At 44.7% G+C, this 26616-nt stretch overlaps 1 protein-coding gene across 3 annotated transcripts in view; it reads left to right on the top strand.

Moving 5' to 3' along the window:
• The window catches only part of SPEG (striated muscle enriched protein kinase), a 1671639-nt gene that overhangs the window by 708408 nt on the left and 936615 nt on the right, over positions 1-26616 (top strand). For all 3 annotated transcript variants that reach the window (XM_085650107.1, XM_085650106.1, XM_085650108.1), the window contains one exon: positions 22649-22909. In XM_085650107.1, coding sequence (XP_085506233.1) covers positions 22649-22909 — 261 coding nt within the window. The remainder of the gene's footprint in view (positions 1-22648; positions 22910-26616) is intronic.

The following is a 26616-nucleotide window of genomic DNA, read 5'->3' as shown; positions in this document are numbered from 1 at the left end:
GCCAAAGGTTGACCCTTAGGGCCACATACAACTCAGTCATGGAAAGAAAGGCCTCCATGGTGACTAGTGCTCTGAGGAATCCGAGGCCAACTTTATTAGGGCCTCACTTCTCTACTCAGGCACCCCACCAGCCTTTTACTTTGTCAAAACACCCTACAGGTAGAAATCCCAACTTTTAGAGACCATCCAATACCCTCAGGGGTAGGGACTGCTTAGTGGACCATAAGACAGGGGGTATCCATGCTAGTGCAATATCTTCCTTATATGACCACTTAGTCAATAAAGGCTCAACTGGACAAGGTTAGCGTTATCTCTTTTCGTTTGGGGGGTTATGTAGGAAGGTAGAATCTTGACTTACCCCCACTTTTTGCCTGGTGTTTTGCTGGTTTTCGACTTCAGTTCAGTAGATCTTTATTTCGATGATTAAAAACCATCATAAAAATACATTGTACAAAATACTTTAATTACATTTCTGAACCATACATCATTAAAAGGAGGGTTAAAACATTTAAAACATATGGCATTATATACATCGTTGCTCAGTCTCTTGTATTTCTTAGTCTTACTACTATTTTCAGAAAATTCATAATAGAGCACAGGATACGCATATCACTGGCCTTTTGCAAAAAGAGTAGGGCAGTCTTGGCTTGACGGAGTTTTACTTCTTTTAAAATATCAACAAGAAATCTGCGGCGGGGAATTCGATAAAAAGAACACAAAAGTACAAAATGAAGGGTGTCCTGCGAAGACCTATTGTCGCAGCCGCAGACTCCCTTCTGCTCAATTGTTAAAGTAAAACCTGATGGATATGCTAAAATATTATGTAACAAATTGAGCCTAAAACGCCACATTAAAAATCTATCCTGCTGGTTGTACATTAAAAATAAATAGGGCTCCATGCCTTCTCCATTACTCACTAGACGGTATGCCACAACCGATTTTTTTGCCGAGTCGGAGCTTAATCTTCGCAATTCAAGTTTTTCTAGTAGCTGTTTTTTAATTTCATGTCTGCAAGCGGTGGTAATGGAAGTCGGATCAGTGAATAGTAACGACTGATCGATGTATCCTTGATATACTTCAGCCAAGGAATTTGGAGGCAATTGTCTTTTTGTAAGCGATCGCCAACTATTACCCTACTTAGCTCAGCTTCGGGGTTCACCCAAATTCTGAGCCATGTCATAATAGGCCTCACCTTCACCTGGTCTGTGATAAATGGAATCCCAAGCTCAGTGTGTACAATTCCTGCTGGGGTACTCTGTGGTAGCTTCAGGATCCTACGTAGGAATTTATCTTCCTCCAATTGTAAAAGTTTTGCATCCCTGAAGCCCCAGACCTCTGCACCATATAAAGCCTTTGCAGTACTTACAGCTACGTATAGATTCATTACTTGCTCTGGTGACCAGCGACCCTGCCTTCGGGCAAAGTTGAGTATCGCACCGTTTGCGGAGACCAGCTTTCTACACCTTTCCTCAATTAAAAAGTCGAACTTTATCTCCCCATCAAACAAAAGGCCCAAGTAGGAGAAGGAATTTACAGTTTCTAGTGTGTGGGACCCTATTTTAAATACAAATTTCCTGCATGGTTTCTTGCCCGCCACCATCACGTAGGATTTGTTCAGATTCACGGACAGGTCTAATTTGTCCATGAATTCCACGAACCCATCAACGAGATATTGTAAACTCAGAGCTGTTCGAGCAAGCAGGACCGCGTCATCCGCGTACAGCAGTACCGGGATATGACGCGTTCCTGCTTTGGGACAATCCACATTTAAGTCAACCAGTGTTCTCTCCAACTCATTTATATAAAGGGAAAATAAAAAGGGGGCAAGGATACATCCCTGCCTCACTCCGCTGGTGCACGGGAAGGGATCGGTACTCCCCCCCCTTGCTAAAGCGGACCTTGGGCGTGGTGTTCCAATGTAATTCCTTGAGAATGGTAATAAGTCCGGGATCAATTCCCAGATTGCTCATCATGGCCCAAAGTTTACTCCTATTTACATTATCAAAAGCCGCAGCCAGATCCATAAAACCCATGTAGAGTGTACCTTTACTAGCCTTTATGTATTTTGCTGCTAATAAGTAAAGGTTGAGGCATTGATCGCTTGTTGATTTACCCGATCTAAAGCCATATTGTGTGTCTGCCATGACGTGGTGCTCTTCTGTCCAGGCCATGAGGCGATTTAAAACCGCCCTGCCCAGCAATTTGGCTGACACTTCTATCAACGAGATTGGTCTATAGCATTGAGGATTGTCCCTACTCCCTTTTTTGAAGACAGGGACAATCAATGCTGTAGACCAAGATCGCGGAAACCCAGATTTTATAGCTGCGTTTAGCACCCTTGTCATAATAGGAGCCCAAAGATCGATGTTGCTTAGATAGAGGTCTGGTGGCGTACCATCAGGCCCCGGAGCTTTGTTACGTGTCAGGCCTTGGATTGCTTGGGTGATTTCTTGAAGTGAAAATTCTGATTCACCGAGCCGAACCCCGTCCCAACCCCCTACAGACACAGTATCACTGCCTTGATTGTAAAGGCCCTTGAAATGAGCCACCCACTGTTCGGGGAGTATATTATTGCTAAGCACCGGCGCATTACTGTCTTGAAAGCAGGGTCTATTGATGATTTTCCAGAATTCATTAAAATCTCTATTCTCCCCAGCCTCCCTTAGGTCAGCCCAGACTTCCGCTTGAAGCGTGGTCTTCCTCTGTTTTACCTTTGTTTTGTATATATTTCTACAGAGAGCTACTTTCTGCTTCTCCCTAGGTTGGGTTTTAAGGCATGATTTTAAGTCTCTCAGTGCTCGCGAGCATTCGGAATCAAACCAGCGTTGTTGGGTTCTGTTCTTTTTGGTCCCTTTTACTTTCAGTAGTTCGCCCACCAAGTTAGTTAATGACTCGAACACTGAGACCAGCACACCTCCCTCTACTAAGGGATCAAGACAATCATAAATCTGTTTTTTACCTTTTTCTGCTAGAGTTCCATAGAACTCCTGGGCATTAATTTTTGCCCATCTAAGTCGCCTCCCCTGGTCCACTGGTCGCAACTCGGTGGCTGCCGGTTTACTTCTAATAGAGCGACCACTATATATTAATTCCATCGTCAATGGGTTATGGTCACTGAAGGGACTCCAATCTATTTTCACCTCCTTGACCCGATCCTTTGCAAAGGTAGATATCATAATATAGTCTATAATGGAGTGGCATCCCCTACCTTTGAATGTTGGAGTGAGAGTACCATCCCTACCCGGGGCCACCAAGTCTATTGTATGTGTTAGAGCATAAGTGTCTAATAGCTTCATAAAGGTTGTACCGTCCTTGTTGTGCTCAAAGTGTGGCCCACTCTCTGCCGGGCATGATGACCAGTCAGCACTTACGGGGAAAAAATTTGGGCAAAGATGGCAATTTAAATCACCCATAATCAAGACTATAGGTTCTCCTACCCCTTTCCTCTGACTAATCTCATAATTAAGTCTGTTATCTAGTTCCTGGATTACGGAGTAATTCCCATCCACTGGCCCTGAGTTATAAATATTGAATATCAATAATCTCAGCCCTTGACCTTGAAATACAACTGCCTGGAGGGTGTGCGATGTTCAGGAAGGTTGTGACCATGAGCCTTCTACATCTAGATCGACATACAAAGCCAGCCCTTCCTTAGCTCTGCCTGATCTGCCTTCTATAGCTGGTACAAATAAACACTTGTAACCCTCTATTTGATAAGGGGAGGATTCTACCGCCCATGTCGCCTGGAAAGCTAAATATGATAGCTGCTGAAGTTTTTCTTCCAATCACAATTTTCAAATTTCCCTGCCAAGCCTGCAATATTCCAGGACAGTAACATCAGAACTTCTCTCAGTGCTTTTCTAACCTCTCCTCCCTGGTTGTGTGTCCTTAGATCATCCTTCCAAAGCAATGTCACTCCCTGATCACCCTCACCTACAGATGTTCGATGTACATCCACCTCTTTGCTTGATAGCTTTCTGGGACCCTCTGTGCACTTAATTTATTGTCCACCCTTTCAGCCATCTTTTCATGACATTTCCCAGTTTGGGATAGTCAGTCGTTTTCGTCAAGAGACTGTAGCGGGCTAAACCTGTTTGTATTTGCCCACTGAGTATAACCCTGTCCTCTCTGCTCTTCCATTCTGGCCCAATGTCTTGTTGGTGTGTTTCCTGTTCTAGCTTAAGCATAGACGTTTGCAGCACGTCTTCTCGGGTAGAAGTATCCTAATGGTAAGGAACATATGGTGCTCGTATGGTTTTTATTATAGCTGCCTAATATGTATTTCACTAGATCAGTGTTCCTAAAGTTTACTACAATGCAATCCCCTGTGATATCTTTCCTCCTGCTGCCTATCCAGTTTACCCTTCTCACATGGACAATCTCCCCGCACTCTCCTCCCCGCAGGGGCCTGTGTATGTTTAACCACTTTATTATTTTGCTTTTCAGTTCCGTGTGTGACTCTTTCTCCCCTTCCCTGAGTTCGGGAACCCCTGTAAAAGCAACAACAAAAGGGCATGCTTCAGGGGGCAGATTAATATGTGGTGGTGCGTGATGAACAAATCTGTCATTCCGCTCATGGCTTGTCAGATTTGTGTTAGTGTGGACATGGGTTATTGGATTTCCTATTTGAGCTAGCAGGGCATTTGTTCGCTGTTGGGCCTTATCCGTGTCCTTTGTCCCCCCCTTCTGAGTATTTCCCCTCTCTACCTGGGCTGTAGGTTTGGGTATTTCGTGTACTTGTACAATTGTGCATTGCTCGTTACTCACACAGTTATTATTACCGACTATCTGACCAGCTGGCGTGGGGCCTGCTAGGGAACGGTTTGCTGTTAAATTACAATCTATAGGGCCCTTAGATCTTCCCTGCTTTGTCAATTCATTAATCACTTTATCTAGCCTGCTGATTATTGGTTTCAGCTGATTCATAATGAAAGTTTCCATGTGTTTTTGGAGGTCTCCTATTACTTCGTCCATCCATCCAGGGGGAGTTTGATGACGTGTCACTGGCACTTCGGTGACTGCTGCCTCCCTATCTTTCGAACCGTATGTAACCCTGCTTTGTTTGTTTTTCCGAGGTTGGCCCTTCCTGCTTCCCCCTTGTTTTGATTTCCTATTTGTGTCTATGACTACTTCTTTTGCCACCTGCGCACAAGGAATACCTTCAGTGGAATTTTTTAGAGAGTCGGTATGGGAAATTGCTGATGTTTTTAGAACAGTGGGTTGTGTAGGTGTGTTTGGAATAGACAGACTTCTCTCTGTGCGCTTAATCTCCCTATTGACTTTTTGCAACATCAGGTCAATCGCAGTAGGTTGTAACGCAACATTTGGTTCAGACCCTAAAGGATTCAAGGTCCGAGACGAATTTACTTTGCTTGTGACAGAGCGCGTTTTAGTTCTGTTGGACATAACTGAAACGGGAAAGGTTTTCGACTTAGTTTGACTGGGATCCTGCTAATCAGGACCCCAGTCTATATGCTTTCTCCCTAAATTGGTTGTTCATGTACTGTAGGTACACTCCAGATTGGATTCTGGGGTATCCTTATAAGTCCCTAGTATATGGGATACTATATACCCAGGGCATAGGTACCCCAGAGGCCTCTCAGGGGCTGCAGCATGTGTTACGCCACCCCTGGGAGACCATTCAAAATGACACAACAGGTCTGCTACAGCAGCCAGTGTAAAGTGGTGCATGCACCCCTTACTTAGATATAGGTTCACTATATCTACTCCATATCACTGCACATATAAACCTATCAGTCACCCCTATGGCAGGCCTTATCAATCCTGAAGGCAGGGTGCTGGGTTTTATGTGAGAGGGTGCACCTGCATGAGCAGAGCCCCTCTTCAGCCTTCGGAACCTCTATACCGGGGTTGTTTGTGATGCAGCCAACCATATTCTCTTAAGTGCATTATAACCTCGCGGTAAATGCTAACTTTAAAACGGCTGCATGGAAACATGTTGTGTTTGGTGTCAAACACCTTGGAATCATACCTCCACACCAGTAACTGGTGTGGGAGGTATGATTCTACCCTCCTAGAGGGAGAAATATGACAACACCGGTATACCCGGTACCAGCTTTCTCAACCCTGGCATCACAAGAAGGATGCTGCCAGCCACAGACACGAGTCTGCCCTCCTGCTGCTGGACGAAACTTCGGCAGGGGACGGTTGGAAAATAGGTTTCCAGTCATAGGGAGGTGTGACCACCTTATAATATCACAAAAGAGAGACTAGGTAGAACAAGAGCCTTCTCTGACTCCCCTACCAAACTATGAAACTCACTGCACAGAGAAGAACTACAAATAGATTTTTTAAATATATTTCCAAAGCAATTAGATAGTGACAGGAAAACGATTTTATCCTTCACTATCTAGAGCCCAGAGGTATAGCATGAAGGAAAAAGCATTTTTCTTATAATACTGCCCTCACACACTTTGCAGTGTCATGCTTCATCATTGGGCCGCGTCAAACGCCCCCGTGCAGACCAACACAGAGGGCGGAGCGCAATGTTTTTTAGAGTGAAGTAAATAGTGGTGAGGTTGCAGAAAGACGAACAAAGTCAACAAAAAACACAAATAGTGAAAACAAAACCAAGGAGAATTATTCCCTAAAGAAGGGACCACAAAGTGCAGACATAAACACTTAAGACTGCCTAGGAGGGGACTATATCCAATTTATTCCTGTCACCCCCTGGCAGGATTAAAAGTAATCTCTCGGGATAATTAGAGGAGGTAAGAACCCCTAAATCCCTGCTGCGTAAACCAACATGTTTCTGCCACTGTTACACGCTCATCTGAGTCGTACTGGCATTCATCAGGGTGTTGGTCCCGTTTTACTCTGGTCTTCACCCCTATTTGGGGTTTTTTTACCTTATATCGACAAACAGCCAATATTGCTTACGTCCTGTACTCTGGAAAATCTTTCAAGAGCGAACAAGTTTAAGGGTTTATTAGAAATTCTCCAAACCCGGGACCGTTGAGGGACCGTGGACTTGTTGTCACACTTACTCCAAAGACTCATGGCACTAAGATACCTCACATCGGTCCACTCTCGGGTTTGGAGAATTTCTAATAAACCCTTAAACTTGTTCGCTCTTGAAAATGTTTCCAGAGTACAAGCTGCAGGAGCCATTTGCTCCTGCTCTGGCACGAAACTGGACAAAGGACATGGGTGTAGCCACACCTCTGTCCTGACCCTCCCATAGGTGGGCCCCCAGAGTTTGTCCCACCCCTTCCTTGGGTATAAAGTAGGAACCCCTGGCTACAGGACTTTGGATTTACCTGGACAGAACTCTGCTACAGAAACCAAGTACTTTGACTATCTACACTACGCTGGATGACTGAAGAATCTCCCTTGGAGTAAAGGAGTTACTCCCCTGCAAGGCAGGCACCTGAACCGCATCTGACCGGTTTGCATATACGAAAACAGTAACGGGGATAGAGGGCATCCCTGCCTAGTGCCTTTTGGTACTCTAATGGGTGCTGATATACGCGAACCCGTTTTACCCTCACTAGTGGGTCTTTATACAGCAGCTGGACCATCTTGATGAAGGCTTCCCCGAGCCCATAGAGTGGCAGCACCGTGAATAGGAAGTCCCACCCCAGGGTATCAAATGCCTTTTCCACGTCTAAGATCAGGCATCCTGTACGGGGCCACTGCCGTGGGCATATTCAGCGACTCTGAAGAAACTGCAAAGGTTGAGAGAGGTACTGCGTGTCGGGACAAAGCCATTTTGGTCATCATGCACGAGTGATCAGACCAAGGGGGCTACCCATTTCCCCAGTATTTTATAATCAGTGTTTAAAAGAGCAGAGGCCTATAAGAGCCAAGGTCCAGAGGATCTTGGTCAGGCTTGAGCAGCGAAACCAATTGCGCTTCATTGAACGAGGATGGGAGGGAGGAGTTGTCTATTGCGTCGGTGTAGACTGTTTGGAGATGTGGCGTTAGTATTGTTGTGTATGCCTTATAGTATTTGGACGGTAACCCGTACGGGCCCAGGGTTTTCCTGGTTGCTAATGCCGATAAAGCATCTCTGATTTCCTCTGGCTCAATCGGGGCGCCCAGCATCTCACATTGCTCCGGTGTGATAGACGGTAGTTGGATCGCTGAGAGGAACCTGTCCCACCAGGCACAATCAGGTGCAACTGTGGTTTTATACCGGGCTGCATAGTGTTTGGTCATCTCCTTGTGGATCTCTTGTTGGGTGTATTGAGTGGCGGCCACTTCTAACGAAGCGCTGAGCGCTGGGTCCTCCAGCGCTGCCGGCTGAAAGCGCCAGGTAGGAACCGGTGGGGGGCCTGCCTACCAAACTTAGCTGCAGTGTCTGTGGGGTTGTGGGTGGAGTGCGTGCGGCCCAGGTGTTTTATGTTAGGGCTCTGCATCTTTTGAAGTGGACACTACTCTTTTTCTTCTTTCCTCACAACAGGTAGGACTCTGAAGCTGATTGTCCCACATCACAATTTATGGGAGTGACCAGCGGTCACACCTTTATGTCAGCCACAGTGATCTGTGCATCAAAAGGTTAATCCTAGATTCCCAGCCCTACTCTTTATAATTCCCTTATCAGCCCCTTCTCCTTTCCTGAGATGTGTCCAGTCCCCTTCCTTGCAATCTATCACTGAATCAAAAATCAGTCTTTTTAAGTGTAAGGGCAGTCTCTTCCTTTTCTCCTCTAATGTGTGTCCTACCCAGCTCACAGTAATGCAGCAATACAAAAATCTCTCTGGGGGGTATTCTTCTGCTCCTCATGTCTTTACCAGATAGGCATGGGCTTCCCCAAATGGAACCCAGGGTCCTCTGTGCACTGTACCATTGCAGCAACTCTCACTCAGTGTACATTCACAGCACACTCTCTGTCCAACACTGTTACCTATATGCATTGTACCCTAACACATACACATGCGTTCAGTACACACACCCAATCATTTTAAAGATAAAAAACATTTAGTTTGCTGATTGAGCCTTCTCAGTTGCTGCTGCAAAACAATGAAACATTCATCCCAAGGAATTACAGGCTCTTTCTACTTCACTTATCTTTTAGAAGAAATGAAAGACATCTTTTTATCTACTAAGTCTTCCGTATGATCTCTTTGTGGTAATTTATCATGGGTTCAAATTTCATGTATTGTTCTACTTTAGTGCCAAGAAGCCTCGGTGTAAGTTCGCTGATGACATATAACATTACCTAACATAACAAAGCGAGATGGATAAACTTCTGCATGATCAGATCTTTACACAGGTTAACAGAACTTTACTGGGTAGGCCTGAGGCCCATACCACTTGGAGGCACGTGACACACTAGCACAGTCATTCTAGAATAAAGTTGCATCTATTTTTAATAAATTCTTCTTGAATGCAGCTAACAACTGAACCAGTAAGGACATTTGTTCCAGGAACAATGATGGGACCTCTTTTGCTGAATTTGAGCCTCTCTCTGAGGAACACGTTAATCAAGTCATCTTAAGTACTAAGTCAGGATCTCCCACAGACCCGTGCCCCCCTAAGATCATTCAGTTAACACCTGACCTAGTAGCCTCCAAGTTAGCAAATAACTTCAATGCAATCTTTTGTTTAGACTGTTTTCCTAAACAGTGGAAATCAGCATCAATTCTTCCGTTGTTGAAGAAACCCAACCTGAATCCTCTAGATCAAAACAACCATCAACCCATATCGAGACTGCCTTTTCCTGCCAAGCTTGTTGAAATGTTTATGAACTTGCAACTGACTGCCTTTTTTCGATAATAATCATCTGCTGTACGATACACAGTTCGGGTGTTGCAAAGGCCACAACACATAAACAGCAATAATAATGGCCACAGAGGTAATCAAGGCATCAGCGTAAATGCTGCCCTTATCCTTCTTGACCTATCTGCAGCGTTTAACACAGTCAATCATTATCTCTTGATTGACCGTTTCGAACATATATGGATTGAGGATGTCGCTCTCTCACAGTTGTGCTCATTTCTTACTGACCATGTCCAATCTGTTTCCCTGAATGATTTCACATCACCTTTTTCATTACTGTGTGGGGTCCCTCAGGGCTCGTCTTTAAGGCCAACTCTTTTCAAACTGTATGTCACATCTTTGGTATCCCTGGTGAAATCTTTTGAGTTATCAATAGTATCTTACGCTGATAACACCCAAATCATGGTTACTTTTTCTAGCAAAGGCCCTGATATGAGTTACATCTTTCATAACTGTATGAGTGCTGTGAGCCATTAGATGGACAAAAACTGACAAATTAAATTCATCAAAAACGACGTCATCCTAATGGGCAACAACACATATTTCTGGTCCCCTTCTTGGTGGTCTGACAAACTTATCTCTCTTCCAGTCTCGGTAAGAAAAGTAAAAAATCTTGGTGTTCTGATTGACGACAGACTCACCTATAGGGATCAAGTCAATAAAGTGATCTCCACTTCCCTTTACTCCCTGTGCATCATTAGGAATTATCAGCAGACTACACTGGTTGCTGGTGAGGAAGTGTATCATCTTCAAGGCCCTGTGCATAGTATACAAGACTCTTCATGGCTCTGGTCCAGCATACCTGAAGGAACATTTTAGATGGTGTGTACCAAGCAGGACTTATCGTTCAAGCTCAGCCAGTAACCTTGTTCTTCCCAACCACAGGCTCTCCTCTTGGGGAGGGAAGAGCTTTGTTTTCTGCACTGCACGGACTGGAACTTGCTCCCTTTAGAATTAAAATCAGCTCCATCTTTGTTCTTGTTCCGTCAGACTTTAAATACTTTGCTCTTAAGCCAATATTGCTTCAATATTAATCACAGTTTGCTCCGAAAGGCCGTAATTATCTGGCTTTTTATCTTATAGATTCTGCAGCTTATCACTGCGGTATTTGCTCGCTCTTTATAAAAATATAAATCAAATCAAAATACTGCTGCATTCATGAGGAAGGCTCCCATGTTTTTCAATAATGCTTTTTTATTGGAAACAGTATTTTGGGGATCTCACATTTGTGCTGAGATATTTATGGGTTCAGGGAGCCCACCTCGGCTTTTAGGGGCTGAAGTGGACCTGATGATGAAGCATGCCACTATTAAAGCGGGTAATGGTCGTATATAAAAAATAAATTATTTTTTCCCCATGTGCTATTCAATAGAAAGCCTTGAGAGGCAGAGTTCCTCAATATCTGTAGGCTAGGGATACTTGTGTTGTGGTAACTGAAAATGGAAATCAACTGAAGCCCTGGAAGTTGCTGGAGTCCTACCTATTTGAAAGCGCGTATTGTGAGTAGATAGGCCTAGTGTGGTTCAGTTGACAGCATGTCCTCTCCTTTGATCAAAAACAGTATTTCTCTAATGTTGTGAAGCTACTACTCCTGCCACTGCCTTTCTGTCTCAAAAAGACTGTCACAGATGGACACAGTATCGATTCACAGAATCATCGTTAAGTGTGAAAACCTAAAACTGTCTAAGAAAGGACCCTTTGCCATTTTTTCTTCTGTTTTTTTAAACTCTTTGCTGTTATTTGCAAAGCCCTCTGGGTGCCATGAACGCATCCAAATAAAATAATAATTGTATGTGCTCACCTCCACTTTTATAAAGAACTTGCCATGGGTCCTCTTTGTGAACTCACCTCACAGTCAGACCACAGGCGGTCATATACTTCAGTTCTACATGCTTTTCACCAATTAGGTCTTTTCCTGCTAAATAATTGAAGGATTCAACACAGGATTGTGTACAAATAAGATTGAACCCAGGTCACAATGTTACAGGTGTCATGACCTCAGGTTTTAGTTTATTAACTTTGGAAAGCTGGCACGCATATTTGACACTTCCTCAAATCCAAAGACTTCTGCTTCTTCTTCAATCTTGAACAGAGCCTCCAAGTACAAAGAGTAATTGAAAGAAATGGGGGATACAATTGTTTCAAGCCCCCATTGCAGCACAATTAGAAACAGAGACAAATTTGAAGAGTATTTTTCAAAAACAATGGTAAATCTCAATCCCCCAATTTTATGATCTTAATTTTCAATCCCTTCTCAGTGGGAACAATTTGAAGTGTGCTCAGGAGAAATAAAGTTGCTCTCGTCATGAGTCAGCTAGAGCAACAAACATTCAGTGTTGGGGTAAAGGTACCTTGAGACACAGCTCTACATAGGTACAGTTAACTCCAGCAGTTAATAAATAAAGAGATGGGTATTAATTTCATGCCCACAAGTCCCAGCCCCAACTTCAGTTGGCTACCTTTGGTAAACCAAAAATACATTTTAAGCCAAATAAGTGAAGTACACATCATTAGGCACGACATCACACCTTTATTACTAGGAATCATACAAATCCATTTGTGGCAGATGAACTGGTCACTTTACAGGGTGAACAGGGTTCACTAGTCAAGCTTGGTTGCACTGGACTCTCCTACTTCTTACGGAGATCATCTTACAATTCTGTAGAATTTTTAGGGCCATCAATGAAACCTTACTTTTCTCATCACAGGTTTCTTCATTACAGTTATAAACAACAACACTATTCTTCCTGAAAGTTACAAAGTAATTCTCTGTTGGCTTATAGCAGAATTCTGACATTCTGTAGCAATCACTCGAGAGTTCTGAGGGATCAATTGCTAGTCTTGTTTACTAGGATGCATATTTGAAGTTTCCTCTCTGTTGCGTTGCTGTTATTTGTATTACTTCTGTTATTTGCATTAGCGTGACTAGTAGCAAACTAATGTCACGCTTTTGCTAAAGTAAAATAGCGATTGTGCACACTCTGTCTGATAGAGACTTCTTGCCACAGATTAATTACATTAGAATTATCCCCAGGCATAACACTGGATCCGGAAATGTTTTCGTGAATACTGTTGCACGACAGTAGGTGGCGTTGTATGGTTCCACATGGCGTCATTGGCGTCGTCCATGCTGGAAGTGACGTGCGCCATGCCTATATAGGCACTCCCCCAGTGCTTGACATCAGTTCTTTTCTTTCTGCGCCAGTCAGTGCAGATCTGGAGACAAGCTACCCCCCAGTCACTTGTTGACTGACCATTTTCGACCTATTGTCTAAGCTTTTTGGAGATTCTGTCTCCTGGTGTGGCAGGTATGTCTACGAGGAAGGCTGGTTTTAAGCCCTGTGGTGCCTGCCACAGGCAAATGTCAGTGACTGACCCATATCTCTTCTGCCTCTGGTGTCTAGATCACGACCACGATGCCAATACCTACGCCAATTGTCATGCTATGCACCCCAAGGCCTTGAGTGAGTGTTCCCTCAAGCTCGTTGCCAGTTGACGTGCGACACCGATCTCGATCGAGGGAAAATTAGCCGTGGAACCATCGATCATCGTTTCAATCAGTCATCCAGACATTCGGGTAGGCATTCCATCCAGGCCAGAACCTGAGCCCTATCTATGTTGGCTAGGACTTGGGGCAGATTGGGAGGGGCCACAGGACCCTTATGAATATCAGCCTCTAGACTCCAGTGAGGACAACTGGTGTGAGGATTTGGCAGATGCCTGTGGATTGGATACCTCCCCAGATACAGACTTTGTCTCATTGTAATGGTGGTGAGGAGGGGGGCTGAGGTCCTGTACCTTCAGCTTCCCTCTGTGGCTGTCAAGATGAACGTCTTGATGAAGGTGCTTGAGCCGTGAGACACCCCTTCCGAACTGCTTCTCCCTTTTAATGAAGCCCTCTTGGACGTCATTCTCAGGCCTGGTTCAAGCCCTGCACAAGGGCTCTTGTGAATAGGACAATTGCCCACCGCCATCGCACCCACGTCAAGGGACCCCAACTTCCTCACTCAACACCCACCCCAGTGAGTTTGGTGGTTCAAGCATCTACTTCCAAACTAAATCCTGGCGCATTCCCTACCAGTCCACCCAACAGGGAATCCAAGAGGCTGGATACCTTAGGATAGAAAGTATTTGAGTTTTCTCATGGTCCATCGCAAACCCTAGTCCACCTTTCGCTTCTTTTGTGGCCACCGAACATGTTTCCAGCTGTGTCTCTATGCTTCCAGCCACCAAGACATGCAAGCTTCGCAGCCCCTGCATTTGCCAAGGGCACAGTACCTACAGACCCCATGGGTCAACCAGAGGTCAGGCCAATTCACCACTCCACCTGCAGCCTCCAACTCTTTTTAGTTTGCCCTCCAACCACTGGGTACCTACTGGGAGGCAGGATATGCCATCACCTGCACCACTGGTGGTAGATAACATCTGGCCGTTCTGTTCTCCATATTGTCCGAAGGGGTTGCTCCCTCCCTTTCATGACTACCCCTCCACCCATGCCACCCACTTGCGACAGGCTGACTGAGGATCATATCTCCTTACTCCAACAGGATGTGGCGGGCCTCTTGGCCAAGGGAGCCATAGAGAGGGTGCCAGCATCAGAAGTAGGTCGTGGTTGCTATTCCCGCTACTTTCTGGTGCCCAAGGAGGACAAAGGCCTTTGTGCTATCCTAGAACTGCACCCTCTCAATTTATTCCTGAAAAAGGAGAAATTCAAAATGCCCGTGCTTGCTCAAGTCCTGGCTGTCCTGGACCCGGGAGACTAGATGGTAGCATTGGACTTCAAGGGCTCATACTTTCAGGGGTGCCAGCCTTCCCCTATCTTGACGACTGGCTGTTGAAGGCGGGCTTGTCCCATGCAATCATCTCCCACCTCCAGACTACGGTGGACCTCCTATGCTCACTGAGATTCACTATCAATGTGCTGAAGTCACACCTGTCCCCTACTCAGATGCTTCCTTTCATCTGAGCTGTTCTGGACACAGTGTAGTTTCAGGCCTTACTTCCCAAACAGTGAATCCAGAATGTTCAGGCTTTGATACCATTGTTTAAGCCTTTTTTCTGGATTTCGGTGAGACTTACTCTGAGGCTGCTGGGCCTCATGTCCTCCTGCATCCTGCTTGTGACACATGCCTGCTTGCATATGCGGCCTCTGGAGTGGGACCTGAAGTTCCAGTAGGCGGAGCATAAGGGGAATCTCTCCAACATGGCCCACATCTCGAAGGCCATTGCAAAAGATCTGCAGCAATGGTTAATGTACTGTGATTGGGTCAGCAACAGACCCCTTTCCCTTCCCCAACCAAATCTGAAAGGAGTGCGTATTTGTTACTCCTGGACTGGGGCGGCCATCTGGGAGAGGTTGAGATCAGAAGCTTCTTGTCACCAGCGGAATTCGGACTCCACATCAACCCATTGGAGCTCCGAACGATCCGTCGAGCATTGAAAGCATTTCTACCCTCCATCAAGGGAAGGCTCATAGACAACACCACCGCCATGTGGTACTACAACAAACAGGGCCGGGTGGGGTTGTGGACCCTTTGTCCACAGGCATTGCGTCTCTGGGAATGGCTGGAACATCATGCCATTTTCCTTGTGATTTAACACCAGGCAGGATCTATGAGCACCAAAGCGGATGAAGATGCCTAGTGTATCACGAATGGTGTCTCCATCAAGGAGGTGGTGCAAGTTCACTTTCAGCACTGGGGAGAACCTTGGTTAGATCTGTTTGCCACCATTGAGAACATGCAATGTTAGCAGATCTGTGTTCTGGAGTTTCCAAGATGGCTCTCATTTGGAGGCACTTTTCACCTCGAGTGGAGCTCAGTCCCCCTGTATGCCTTTCCACTCATACCACTCCTGCCCAGAGTTCTCAAGAAGATCAGGAACAACTGAGCCCAAGTCATCCTTGTGGCTCCAGACTGGACTTTGTGATGCTGGTATCCCAAGCTTTGAGCATGGCCATCATTCCTCAGATCAGGTTGCCCATTCTGGTGGATCTTGTGTCGCAGAAGAAGTTAAGGGTTCTCCACTCAAGCCTGTTAATGCTCCACCTTCATGTGTGGAGATTGAGCGGTGACAGTTAACAGCTTTCGACCTTCCGATCTAAGTCTGTAATATCATCTTGACAACTATGCGTCCCTCCACCAAGATGAAATACGCCTGCTGCTGGGGAAAGTTTGTGGCATGGTGTGCAGAAAAACAGGTTAACTCTTTCCTGCTCCTCTTTCTCAGGTCCTTCTGTTTATTCTTTCGCTTGGCCAGCAGGGCTCTGCTTTGGGCCCCTTAAAAGGCTATTTTTCTGCCACATAGGCATTTCTGAATGCCAGATCAGCCATCCCTTTTCAAGTCCCCTATTGTATGTAGGTTTCTTAAAGGTCTGCAACACTTGTACCCACCTTCATCATGCCTCAGTGGGACTTAAATTTAGTTCTGACTTTTCTGATATGTGCGTCTTTCAAACCTTCACACAACTGTCCTATCAGGCTCCTTACTGTCAAGATGGCCTTTCTAATGGCAAAAACATATTCCCAGGAGGATCTGTGAGCTTCAGGATGTGTCATCTAAGCCTCCATACCTCAGCATCTTCCCAGATAAGCCTGGTCCTTCACATTGAAGCTTAATTCCTACCGAAAGTGGTTACTCCCTTTCATGGAGGCCAGTCCTTCACCCTGCCTACCCTTTACACTCTGCCTCACCCCTTTAAGGAAGAAGAACAACCTCACTGGCTGAGTTTTGCCATTTTACCTTGACCACACAAAAGAGTTCCAGGTTGAAGAACAACTCTTTGTGGGGAATGTGGAGCTGAGCAAGGGAAGGTGGTACAGAAACCTACCATCTCTCAATAGATCGTGCTCTGTATCAAAATCAGCTAAGCACTGGCCAAGAAGCAATGCCCTAAGGGTTTATGTGCTCATTCCACCATAGCCAAGGTTGCAACCACTGCAGTAGCATGTGGAGTTCCAGTCCTGTACATCTGCCAGGCAGCAACGTGGGAATCTCTAGACATGTTTACTAAGCCCTACTCCCTGGGCAGTGAGGTCCGAAGGGACGGACACTTTGCCTGCTCAGTCCTGCAGGACTTTCTAGTGTGAAATCATTTTGTAGACCCTCCTCTGGGATGCTGTTGCTTGGGTATTTAGTCTAAGGTAAGGAATCTGTGGCTAGAAGTATCTATCAGTTGAACAAGTTACTTACCCATTACGCCTTATCTGGTAGAGACTCTATCTAGCTGCAGATTCCTTACCTATCTACCCATCCTCCCTGCTCTGCAAACGGATTTAAAGACTTAGTGCCTTTACCCTTTTCTAGGCCCTGGTTTTACATGCTAGTGCTCAGTACTCTTCATGGTTCTTAGCTTCTGGCATGAGAAATCGTGAAAACAAACTGGCGTCAGTGTGCTGGGGTAGCGCCTATGTAGGCACCGCATACATCACTTCTGGCGCGGACAACACAGATGATGCCACATAAAGCCAAACAATTCCAGCTACCGGCGAGCAGGTGTACTGCTCCCGAAAAAAAATTCCAGATCCAGTCTGATGCCAGGGGATAATTCTAAGGTAATGAATCTGTAGCTAGATTGAGTCTCTACCAGATAAGGCATTACTGAAGGTAAGTAACTTGTTCATTAGCTGTCATTAATGTTCAGTGATATTAATTCTGTAAGTGCCACGTTTCGTACACACATGCAAACTCTAAAGAGTTAGTGTGTCTTGTGTTTACCATACAAATAGGCCTGAATTTTATCTAACATTTATGTAAAGCCATGCGACAATGGGAGTACAAGGCGATCAGTGTGTGAGTGCCAGGTTTGGTAGTATGAGATGAGCACAGGATTGCAGGTGTGAATGCAGAGTAAGCATTTCAGGGTGAGCGGTATGCCTGTGTGAGTACAGCGTTAGTGGTGTGGGAATGCAGAGTTAGTGCATGGGAGTGCAGTGGATGGAGCGGTGTGCTTCTGGGACTGCAGGGTGACAGGTATTCTTGTGTGAACGCAGGGTCAGTGGTGTGCCTGTGTGACTGCAGAGTGAGGAGCAGCATCGCTTAGCGACTTTGCGAACTAGTCCTCCCATTGCTTAATAATAATCCAGGCATGGGTAAGAGCTCTCCCTGAGTGGTAGGTCACAACATGTAGGGGTCTGCCTGAAGAAGATATTGGGTCATACGTTTCAAGGAACCTTTGAAGATCAGATACCTGCTCAGCTATCTAGCTATAACATCAATGAATGGGTAACATAGTACTATTTGACAGTTGTTACAGCCATTTATTTCCCAGAGCTCTTTGCAGTAGTTCAAGGCACCACTTTTATTCCCCATCCCTCTTTTGAAAAGAAAACTTTCAAAACCTCTCCCCCCCATTTCGCTAACCTCATGCTATTTAGAATTCCCTAACACTTGAAATTCATTGTTTCCTCCTTGACCTCTTTGCTTCTTTTGATGCACTGCAGTGGCAGCTCCTCCACTATGGTGGAAGATCGTCGCCCCACTGAGCAATTCCAAATGGAAAAATAAAATGGTAATAACACAACGTTATTATCATTTTATTTAACTGTACTGACTCAGTTGATTGGGGGCGGGCGGGGCTGGGCTTTTTAGAGCTGGGGAGGAGTGGTAGGCACTTCCTCGGGACGGCCAAACAGTCATGCACACTTTGCATGTAAAGCCTGGGTGGAGAACATGTACAGCCTCCCAGACCCTGTCTGAGCGCTGAACCACAGTCCTTAGACCAATCACAATGCTGCTGTAAGGCAGCGTTGTGATTGGTAAGGCGAGTCTGTGTGCTTCCTGGTTCCTTCTGCCTGGGAGAAGAGAAGAGGACAGAGGACAGGCAGGGGCCGGCCGTATACAGGAAAGTGTTTTTTTACATTCCCTCCGCCCTCCTCTCCCACCGCACCCCCTGCACCGGCTAATACCCGATTGGTAGCAACTGCTACTGATGCAGTGAACGATTTAAATAAGGCATGGCAATCCCAGTATGTTTGGCTTTTTTGTACACCATGCTGCACTCAAAAAGGCATGATACCATGACTTCACATGTGCACATCTCTCAACCTGCACTTACACAGATACACTGTTCAGCCTGCAATCACAGGACTACACCACCACCCGACAAACACCTGCACTCACAGACATGCCTCTCACTCCGCACATATATGGGCACACCTCTCATCTAGCACTCATACAGATTAACTTCTCACCCAGCACATGCACAGATGCACCTCGCGCACCCGGCAGTCACACACACACACCCCTCACCCTGCGCTCACATGGGCACAAAACTCAGTAATCAAACAGATTCACTCCTGCAATCACATGGCTGCACATCTGATCTCACACAAGAACACCCCTCACCCTGCACTCATACAGGCATACTCAAAAAAATGCACCCCTGCAGTCACATAAACACCCAGGCCACCCTGCATCCACAGGGGCATACCCCCATCCTGCACTCACATAAACACAACACTCACACAGAACTCACTAAGGCACTCACCACTCATCCCTGAGATGATTCAGGCACATTACTCACCCTTCATTCATTTGTCAGTCACACGGGCAAACCTCCCATGCCTTGTGGTACATCAATCTTCCTGCATTCACATGGATAGACCACTAAGATTGTCGTCACATTCCAATCCACACCGTTTGTCATATACTCATAAGGGCAGACTGCTCACCTTGTACTCACAGGCACACCACTTACCCTGCACTCACAGAAGCCCAATGCATACCCTATAATCACACAGGCACACCACTCACTGTGCACTTATATGGGGACAGCACTCATTTGCTGTCACATAGGCATACACCTGCTTACAACACTCATACATATGGGAATATGCACTCCCAGAAAAAGACAGCTCACGCGCACTCAGATGAGCACAACTCACATCCATCACTCACACAGAAACACCCCCCCACCCTGCACATGTGAGCACATTATTTACCCTGCACTTATGCAACCACGCTTGTTACCATGCCCTTGTACACTTTTAGGGGCCCGCAGTGTAACCCATCCTCATATGGGTCTCAACATACCCTGCACACACATCGCCACACTGCTTAAAGCACACACAAACAGGCATGCCACCATCTTCACACTCATACAGGTTGCCATTTAGCCTACACTTATAGAGACACATGTTTGCCTTGGGCTTATAGGCACAGTGCTAATTCTGCACTCACAAGGTTACTGCTTCGGGATTGTCTTCAAATAAAAATGGAAAAGGTTTGGTGCAAGGCTCCGTCATGTTGACAAAGTCCTGCACTAAACTGCAAAAAGCATTGACAGGAACTGCCGTGATGGCGGTTCCCGGCAATGCTTTAAGAAATGACTGCCTGCTTAGTCGTAATTTCTAAATCTGGTGGATAGTACCTCCATTAGGCCAGTGGAGTAATTTACTCTGTCGCCCTGACAGAGAATCAGGCCATCTGCCAGATTATAAATCTGGCCCTAACTTTGACGTGTACATTCGGGAAACATCTATTACAACACAGGCATTACATCGTAGTGTGTTTACAACGCAGTCAGCACTAGGACTGCAACATTACCACAAGTTCCATTACAACGCAAGTCATTACAACAACTTGCTTTAGGGCATGCGGTGTTGGACTGGTGTTAGATTTTAAGTCAACACCTTCCCTACTAATACACCTACTGGAGTTGGAATAGTAATTTTAATTAATCCAAAGGCCAGCTCTTCCCAAAATCAAGATGTCGTAATGACTTGCGTTGTATTGGAACTCGTGGTAACGACACAGTCGTGGTATTGACTGCATTGTTAAGCCACGCGTAGTTCTGGCATGTGTGGTGAGATATGCTGTTCTTTCATTCTCACCAGTTTTGCTCAGTTATTAGAGTTAAAACTGAGTCAGTTCTTGTTCACTCCAATTTTTTCTTTTATTCTTCTAGCTCGGCCTGACATTGTTTACTCTTTTTTGCTGTGTTCAACTTCAGCCAGTCTTTATTTATTTATTTTGTGGCTCATGTAACAAAACAGAGAAATTCCTTTATTTATATATATTCATCTTCTTAATTTGAATAGAATAATTATTTTCTTTTTATAAATATAATTCAAATGTAACCAACGTTTTTCGTCCGAAGAGTTCTTCAGGGCTATATATATATGTTCTTCAAATTCAACAAATACACTCTGATTTTATTTGATATCCCTTTTCAGGGTAAGTTATTTATGGCCTCTACCGCTGAGGTATCCGGCAACTGATGTGTTGATCATAAAAAAAGGTAAAATCACAGAGTATCTTTTTTCTAATTTCTGATCACAGAGAAGAGGACTGTGTTGTCCTTTTTGAAAATTCCATTAACACTCTGAGTATGATTACTCACAACATATCCATAATCCAACGCTGTTGGATTAGGGATATGTTGTGAGCTATCATACTCACACTGCATTGGATTATGGATATGTTGTGAGCTATTTTACTCACAGTGTTAATGGAATTTACAAAAAGGACAACACAGTCCTTTTCTCTGTGATCCGAAATTGGATAAAGCAATTCTGCAATTTTCCCTTTTTTATGATCACTACATCGGTTGGCAGATACCTCAGAGGTAGAGGTCACAAATAATTTACCCCGAAAAGGTATAGCAAATAAAACCGGAGTGTATTTGTTGTATTAGAAGAACATATATATGAAGCCCTGAAGAAGTCTTCAGACAAAACGTGTTGGCTACCTTTTAATTATATTTATAAAAAGAAAATAATTCTTCTATTCAAATTAAGAAGGCGAATATATATAAATAAAGGTATTTCTATGGAACAAATTGATGTAGTTTGTGCTTTGTGTCAAAATAATGGAATTATATGTGAAAATTATATGATTTTGATTGTTAAAATATTGTGCTGGACGCCAAAAAAAAGTTCTACAATTTGTATAAGGAAAGTCCTGAGGCTTTCTTAGAAAAAAGGGGGGCGAAAGGGGCTGCCTTCCCTGGTCCGTACACTATTGTTGTTTATTGTAATTTGGACAGGTGCAGTAGCAAATTGTCCCAACCTCTTTTTGGAAATTGTCTACGATCTAATACATATTAAGGTTCATCTATTACTCTTTTACATCTATTCAAGGGACATTTTCTGGCTTATGACGGCGTAACAGCCTGTAAGCCACGATTTTAGCTGATAAATAGGACAGAAGAATGTCAATTATTAAAGTAATTGTTAAAAGGGAGATTAAGATCACCTGAAATCTTCGAGAGATACAAATGATTTGAAACTTTTGAAGTTTATTGTGTGATGCTGTTTTTTATGCAGCCAATCATGGGAGTCAAACCTTGCAGCCCACATTTTCTGTTTATCTGCCATTCAATCTCTATTTCCTTTTCTGTTCGAGCACTTCTATCTTTAGTGTCCCTTGTGCTTTTGCTATCACTTTTGTTCTGCGGTTTTTGTTTCTCCCAGTTAGTTTTTTCTCTCCTCTTCTGTAATCTCTTTGGACATTTCTACCACTATCTTGTATCTGTCTGTCTCTCTCCCTCTCTCTCCCTCTCTCTCACTCACTCTCCTTTCTGCTTCTCCCTTACCACAATTTCTCTTCTTTATTTTTGATCTTCATTTCTTGGTCCTCTTCAGACTCCTCCCTTACTTCTGTGTTTTTACTCTTCCCCTCTGTTTAACTATCTCTTTATCATTTCTCTCCCTCTCCTGCTCTATCACTCTTGATCTATTTTTGTTCTTTCTCACCCTATTAATAATTTTTTCCTCGTGTGGCATTCTCCCTTCCATCTGCTCATGTTGTCCCTTACATGCTACTCACTCATTTGCTTTTTCTCGATGCCTCTCATTGTCCCAGTTATTGTTTATCTCCTGTCTCTTCTTGTTTACGGCTCTCCGTGTATTCGCCATCCTCTCTCATCGCTTCATGGATGATTTTCTCTACCCTTTTCCTCCAGCTCATCCTGAGAGCAATTCTCTAGCAGTGGTTGTGCCCATGCAAGACGTCACGGTCAATGCAGGTGAGATGGCACTTTTCGAGTGCGTGGTCACAGGCCCCACAGATGTGGATGTAGACTGGCTTTCTCGGGGAAAACTCCTTCAGCCTGCACTACTTAACTGTAAGATGCATTTCGATGGCCGGAAGAGCAAACTGCTGCTGAACTCTGTCCATGAGGATGACAGTGGAATCTACACCTGTAAATTGAGCACAACAAAAGGTAAGAGATCACTGTTTTCAATTCCAAGTGCTGAGATCAGGTTAACTTTCTCCTTAGTTTAGTTTTCAAAAACTGAGTTATGCTTAACACTAGACTTAGTTTTTTATTTTTTATTTTGAGGGTTTTATATAGCGCGAACATGACCCTTGCGGGTATCAGAGCGCTTTACAAATGAGGTCATTAAACAAAAGAGACAATGTACAAAAGAAGCATAGTATTTCGAAATAATGTCTTATGTTCCAGCTGGTTGTTCTAAGAGTCCGATTCAATGTTCAAGTGAATTTCGTCATGAGAAGAGATTTTACTTCTTTTTTGAAGGAGACAGTTGAGGGGTTAAGTCTGGTTTCTGGGGGTAGTGCATTCCAAATGCTTAGAGCAATACCAGAGAAGGCGTGGTTATATGTTTTCTTCTTGGCAAATCTTTGAGGCTTTAGAATGAGGTTGCTGGTGCTCCTGGATGATCTGTTTCCACACGAAAGCTCCAGTTCCTGGGCCAGATACCTCAGGGTGTTGTGATGTATGGCTTTATGCGTCATGCAGGCGATTTTTAATTGAATTCTTGCTTCAAAGGGTAGACAATTGAGCACTTTGAATTCAGGGGAGGTGTGGCAATTTCTTTTGGAACCTGTGATGAGCCTGACCGCTGAGTTGAGTGATGCTCTTAGGGGGGCAGTTGTAGATCTAGGGAGTCCACAGAGAGTTGCACTACCATATTCTAGTCTGGGAATTACTAGTGCTCAGCCTTCCAGTTTGAAGTAATTTACTGGGAGGAAGGGTTTTAATTTTGTCAGAGTGTTCATCTGAAAGTTTGCTCCTTTTCCGGCGGCACTGATGTGTTTTTACATGTTTAGGTTACTGTCCATAGTTACTCTCAGTGGTTTTGCTGAATCGATTATAAGAGGTTGGCAGTTGAACACTGTAAGTTGTTTAATTCATTCATGTATGTTGGATGGATGATTCGGTGGGCTGATTAGTAAGAATTCAGTTTTGAGGGCGTTAAGTTTGAGGTGGTTTTCAGTCAACCATGACTGAGTATGTTGTAAAGTTAGATTGAGAGATTTGATATCATCTGGAGAATTTATCTTTAAGTATAGTTGCGTGTCATCTGCGTACATGTGAAAGTGGATATTTGATGAGTCGAGAATCTCAGTGAGCGGCTCCATGAATAGGTTAAACAGTGTAGGTGAGAGGGAGGAGCCCTGCGGGACTCCTAATGTGACTGGGATGGTCGTGGACAGGGATTGGTTGACCTTGAACCTTCGGGATCTATTCAGGAGGAAAGAGGTAAACCAATTTAGTACTGATAAGCCCATTCTGTATTGCAAGAGATCTAGAAGATTATCATGTTTGACGGTGTCAAAGGCCGAAGGTAAGTCAAGCAGGATAAGTAGGCAGGTTTCGCTCTGGTCTAGGATTCTTAGTGCATCATCTACTATGTGGGTCATAGCCGATTCAGTACTATGCCCTGCCCGGAAGCCAGATTGGAATTTATTGAGCAGCTGGAAATTGGTGATGTGGTTGTCTAACTGGCTGAGAACACAATTTTCTAGGAGTTTAGACAGAGTTGGAATGTTGAAAATTGGTCGGTAGTTATTTAGGTCTGTGGGGTCCGCCGTCGTTATTTTTAGGATGGGGGAAACTTGTCCTGATTTGAGAATTTCAGGAATAATTCCTTGGACTAAGGAGACATTGATAATCTTTGTTCAAAGTGGCAGTAATGCCGGTATGAGATCTTTGAGGTAGTTTGCAGGAAGGGGGTCTGAGAAGTGGTTGGAAGGGTTCAAGGACGTGAGTGCTTTTAGAATTGCTTCTTCACTATAGGTTGTGAAGGAGGCCCAGGAGGCGTTATTTTTGAGTGCGAGCTTAGATGAGCAGGTGATTGGGGTTGCTAGAATGTGAGATGATGAGTTCTTCAGAGAGTTAGACTGAGCTAATGAGGCCTTAAGTAGGTCCGTTTTCAGGAGTTCCATTTTGTTCGTGAAGCAGGAACGAAAATTCTTCGCAGCTGGGTGGCGTACATTGTCCAGCTTGGGGAGGGCGAGCTAAGCCACTAGGTTGAGTTTTGACTAGTTGAAATAGTTTTTTTGGGTCGGTTCTAGGATTGATTTAGCTGATTTTTGAAAATGTTTGCATTTGAGTGTCTGATCTTTCTATAGTACAAGTTTCTGGTGGATCTGAGCAGTTTGAGGTGATCCGTGGATGGCGATGACCTCCATCGCATTTCAGCTAATCTAAGGGCTCGCCTGTCCTCGTTGAGTCTGCCGTCATACCAAGGTTTAGAGTCTTTTGTGGAGATCCTCCAGTTATAGAGGTGCGGTTGTATCTAAAATCGAGGACATAGAGTTAAAGTAGTGTCAAAGCTTGAACATCAGTTAGGTCTTCCGGGGGAGCAGGAGGTTGACACTGGTGGATGTGGATAGGTCTGTGAGGGTTTTTCTTAGATTTCTCACCCATATTTTAGGTCTCGAAGGTTGTACTGAGCGTAGTTTAACTGATTCCTTGATGAAGAAGGTGATAGCATGATGATCGGACCAATCACATGGGAGGATTGTGCTAAGCTGGATAGCTTCTGGGTTGGCAATAACCAAGTCTGTGGTTGAGCCGTTGACATGTGTGGGGCTATTGCAGATTTGGGTGAGGTCAAGGACCAAAAGGAATGTTTTGAGGCTATTTACTGCCGGGTCGTTAGGGTCGTTCCAGTGGAGATTGAAATCGCCAAGGAATATTTGGGTATTATGTTGACCAGTATGAGTGGTCACGATGTCCATGAATTGCTCGATGAAGGTGATGTTATCGCCTGGTGGGTGTTAGAATATGTGCAGTGAAGTGATTGGTTTGTTATTACTTGTGATATCTAAGCAGAGGTATTCACATGAAGATAGATCCGTTGAAGGTGAGCTGTTCACTGAGAGACTGTTCCGGTGAATGCAGGCAATACCACCTCCTAGTCTATCAGGTCTGTCTAGTCTGGTGATGTCATGTTTGGGGGGAACCAGAATGTCTAGGATTGGTGTGGATGACTCATTTAGCCATGTTTTGGTTAGGAATAGGAGGTCAGGTTCATGAGTGAGTATTAGGTCATCTATGTCAGCTGCGTGTTTGAGGCTGATCTACAATTTAGGAGAATGCATTTGAGACGCGGCTTGGTGGTAGTAGGAGGTTCCAGTGTTAATGGAACTTGCATCAGATTCTCCAGGGTTATACCCCTGGTGTTGTGAGTAGGAGCTCTGTGTGTCATGAGATGGATGGTTTCGATTAGGGAGGGTTTATTCGGATTGATCGGGTCTGCTGTGGTCTGGCTGGGTGTGGGGGATCGTAAGAAAGGAGTAGGGAATGTATATCCTTGGCAGTTAGAGTATTTTTCCTGCGGATCAGTCGGGTTGTGGAATTGCGGTTAGGTACTGTTCTCCATCTTGGGGGCGGATGCTTAGGGGATCTTAATTGCAACTGATGCTGGAGTGTGGGGCTGTTGCTATGAGCGTTCCAGTTCTTATCATTGGCTTGTCGTTTAATCTTGTGTTACTGCCAGATCAGGTTCTGTAGCATTTGAAGGTCATCTTTAATATATTGTAGTGAGAGAAGGATTTTATCGAGTCTAGGGTCTGGTGTGTCAGGCGTGTTAATTGTTTGGTCTGGTGGTAGGGTAGGGGTGGATGGGTTTGGGGTGTAGATTGGAGGCTAGCAGCGATCTGAGTTGGTGCCAGTGT

This window comes from Triturus cristatus, chromosome 3_2 (assembly GCF_964204655.1).
Source record: "Triturus cristatus chromosome 3_2, aTriCri1.1, whole genome shotgun sequence".
Classification (NCBI taxonomy): Eukaryota; Metazoa; Chordata; class Amphibia; order Caudata; family Salamandridae; genus Triturus; species Triturus cristatus.
This window is presented reverse-complemented; position numbering and strand designations above follow the sequence as displayed.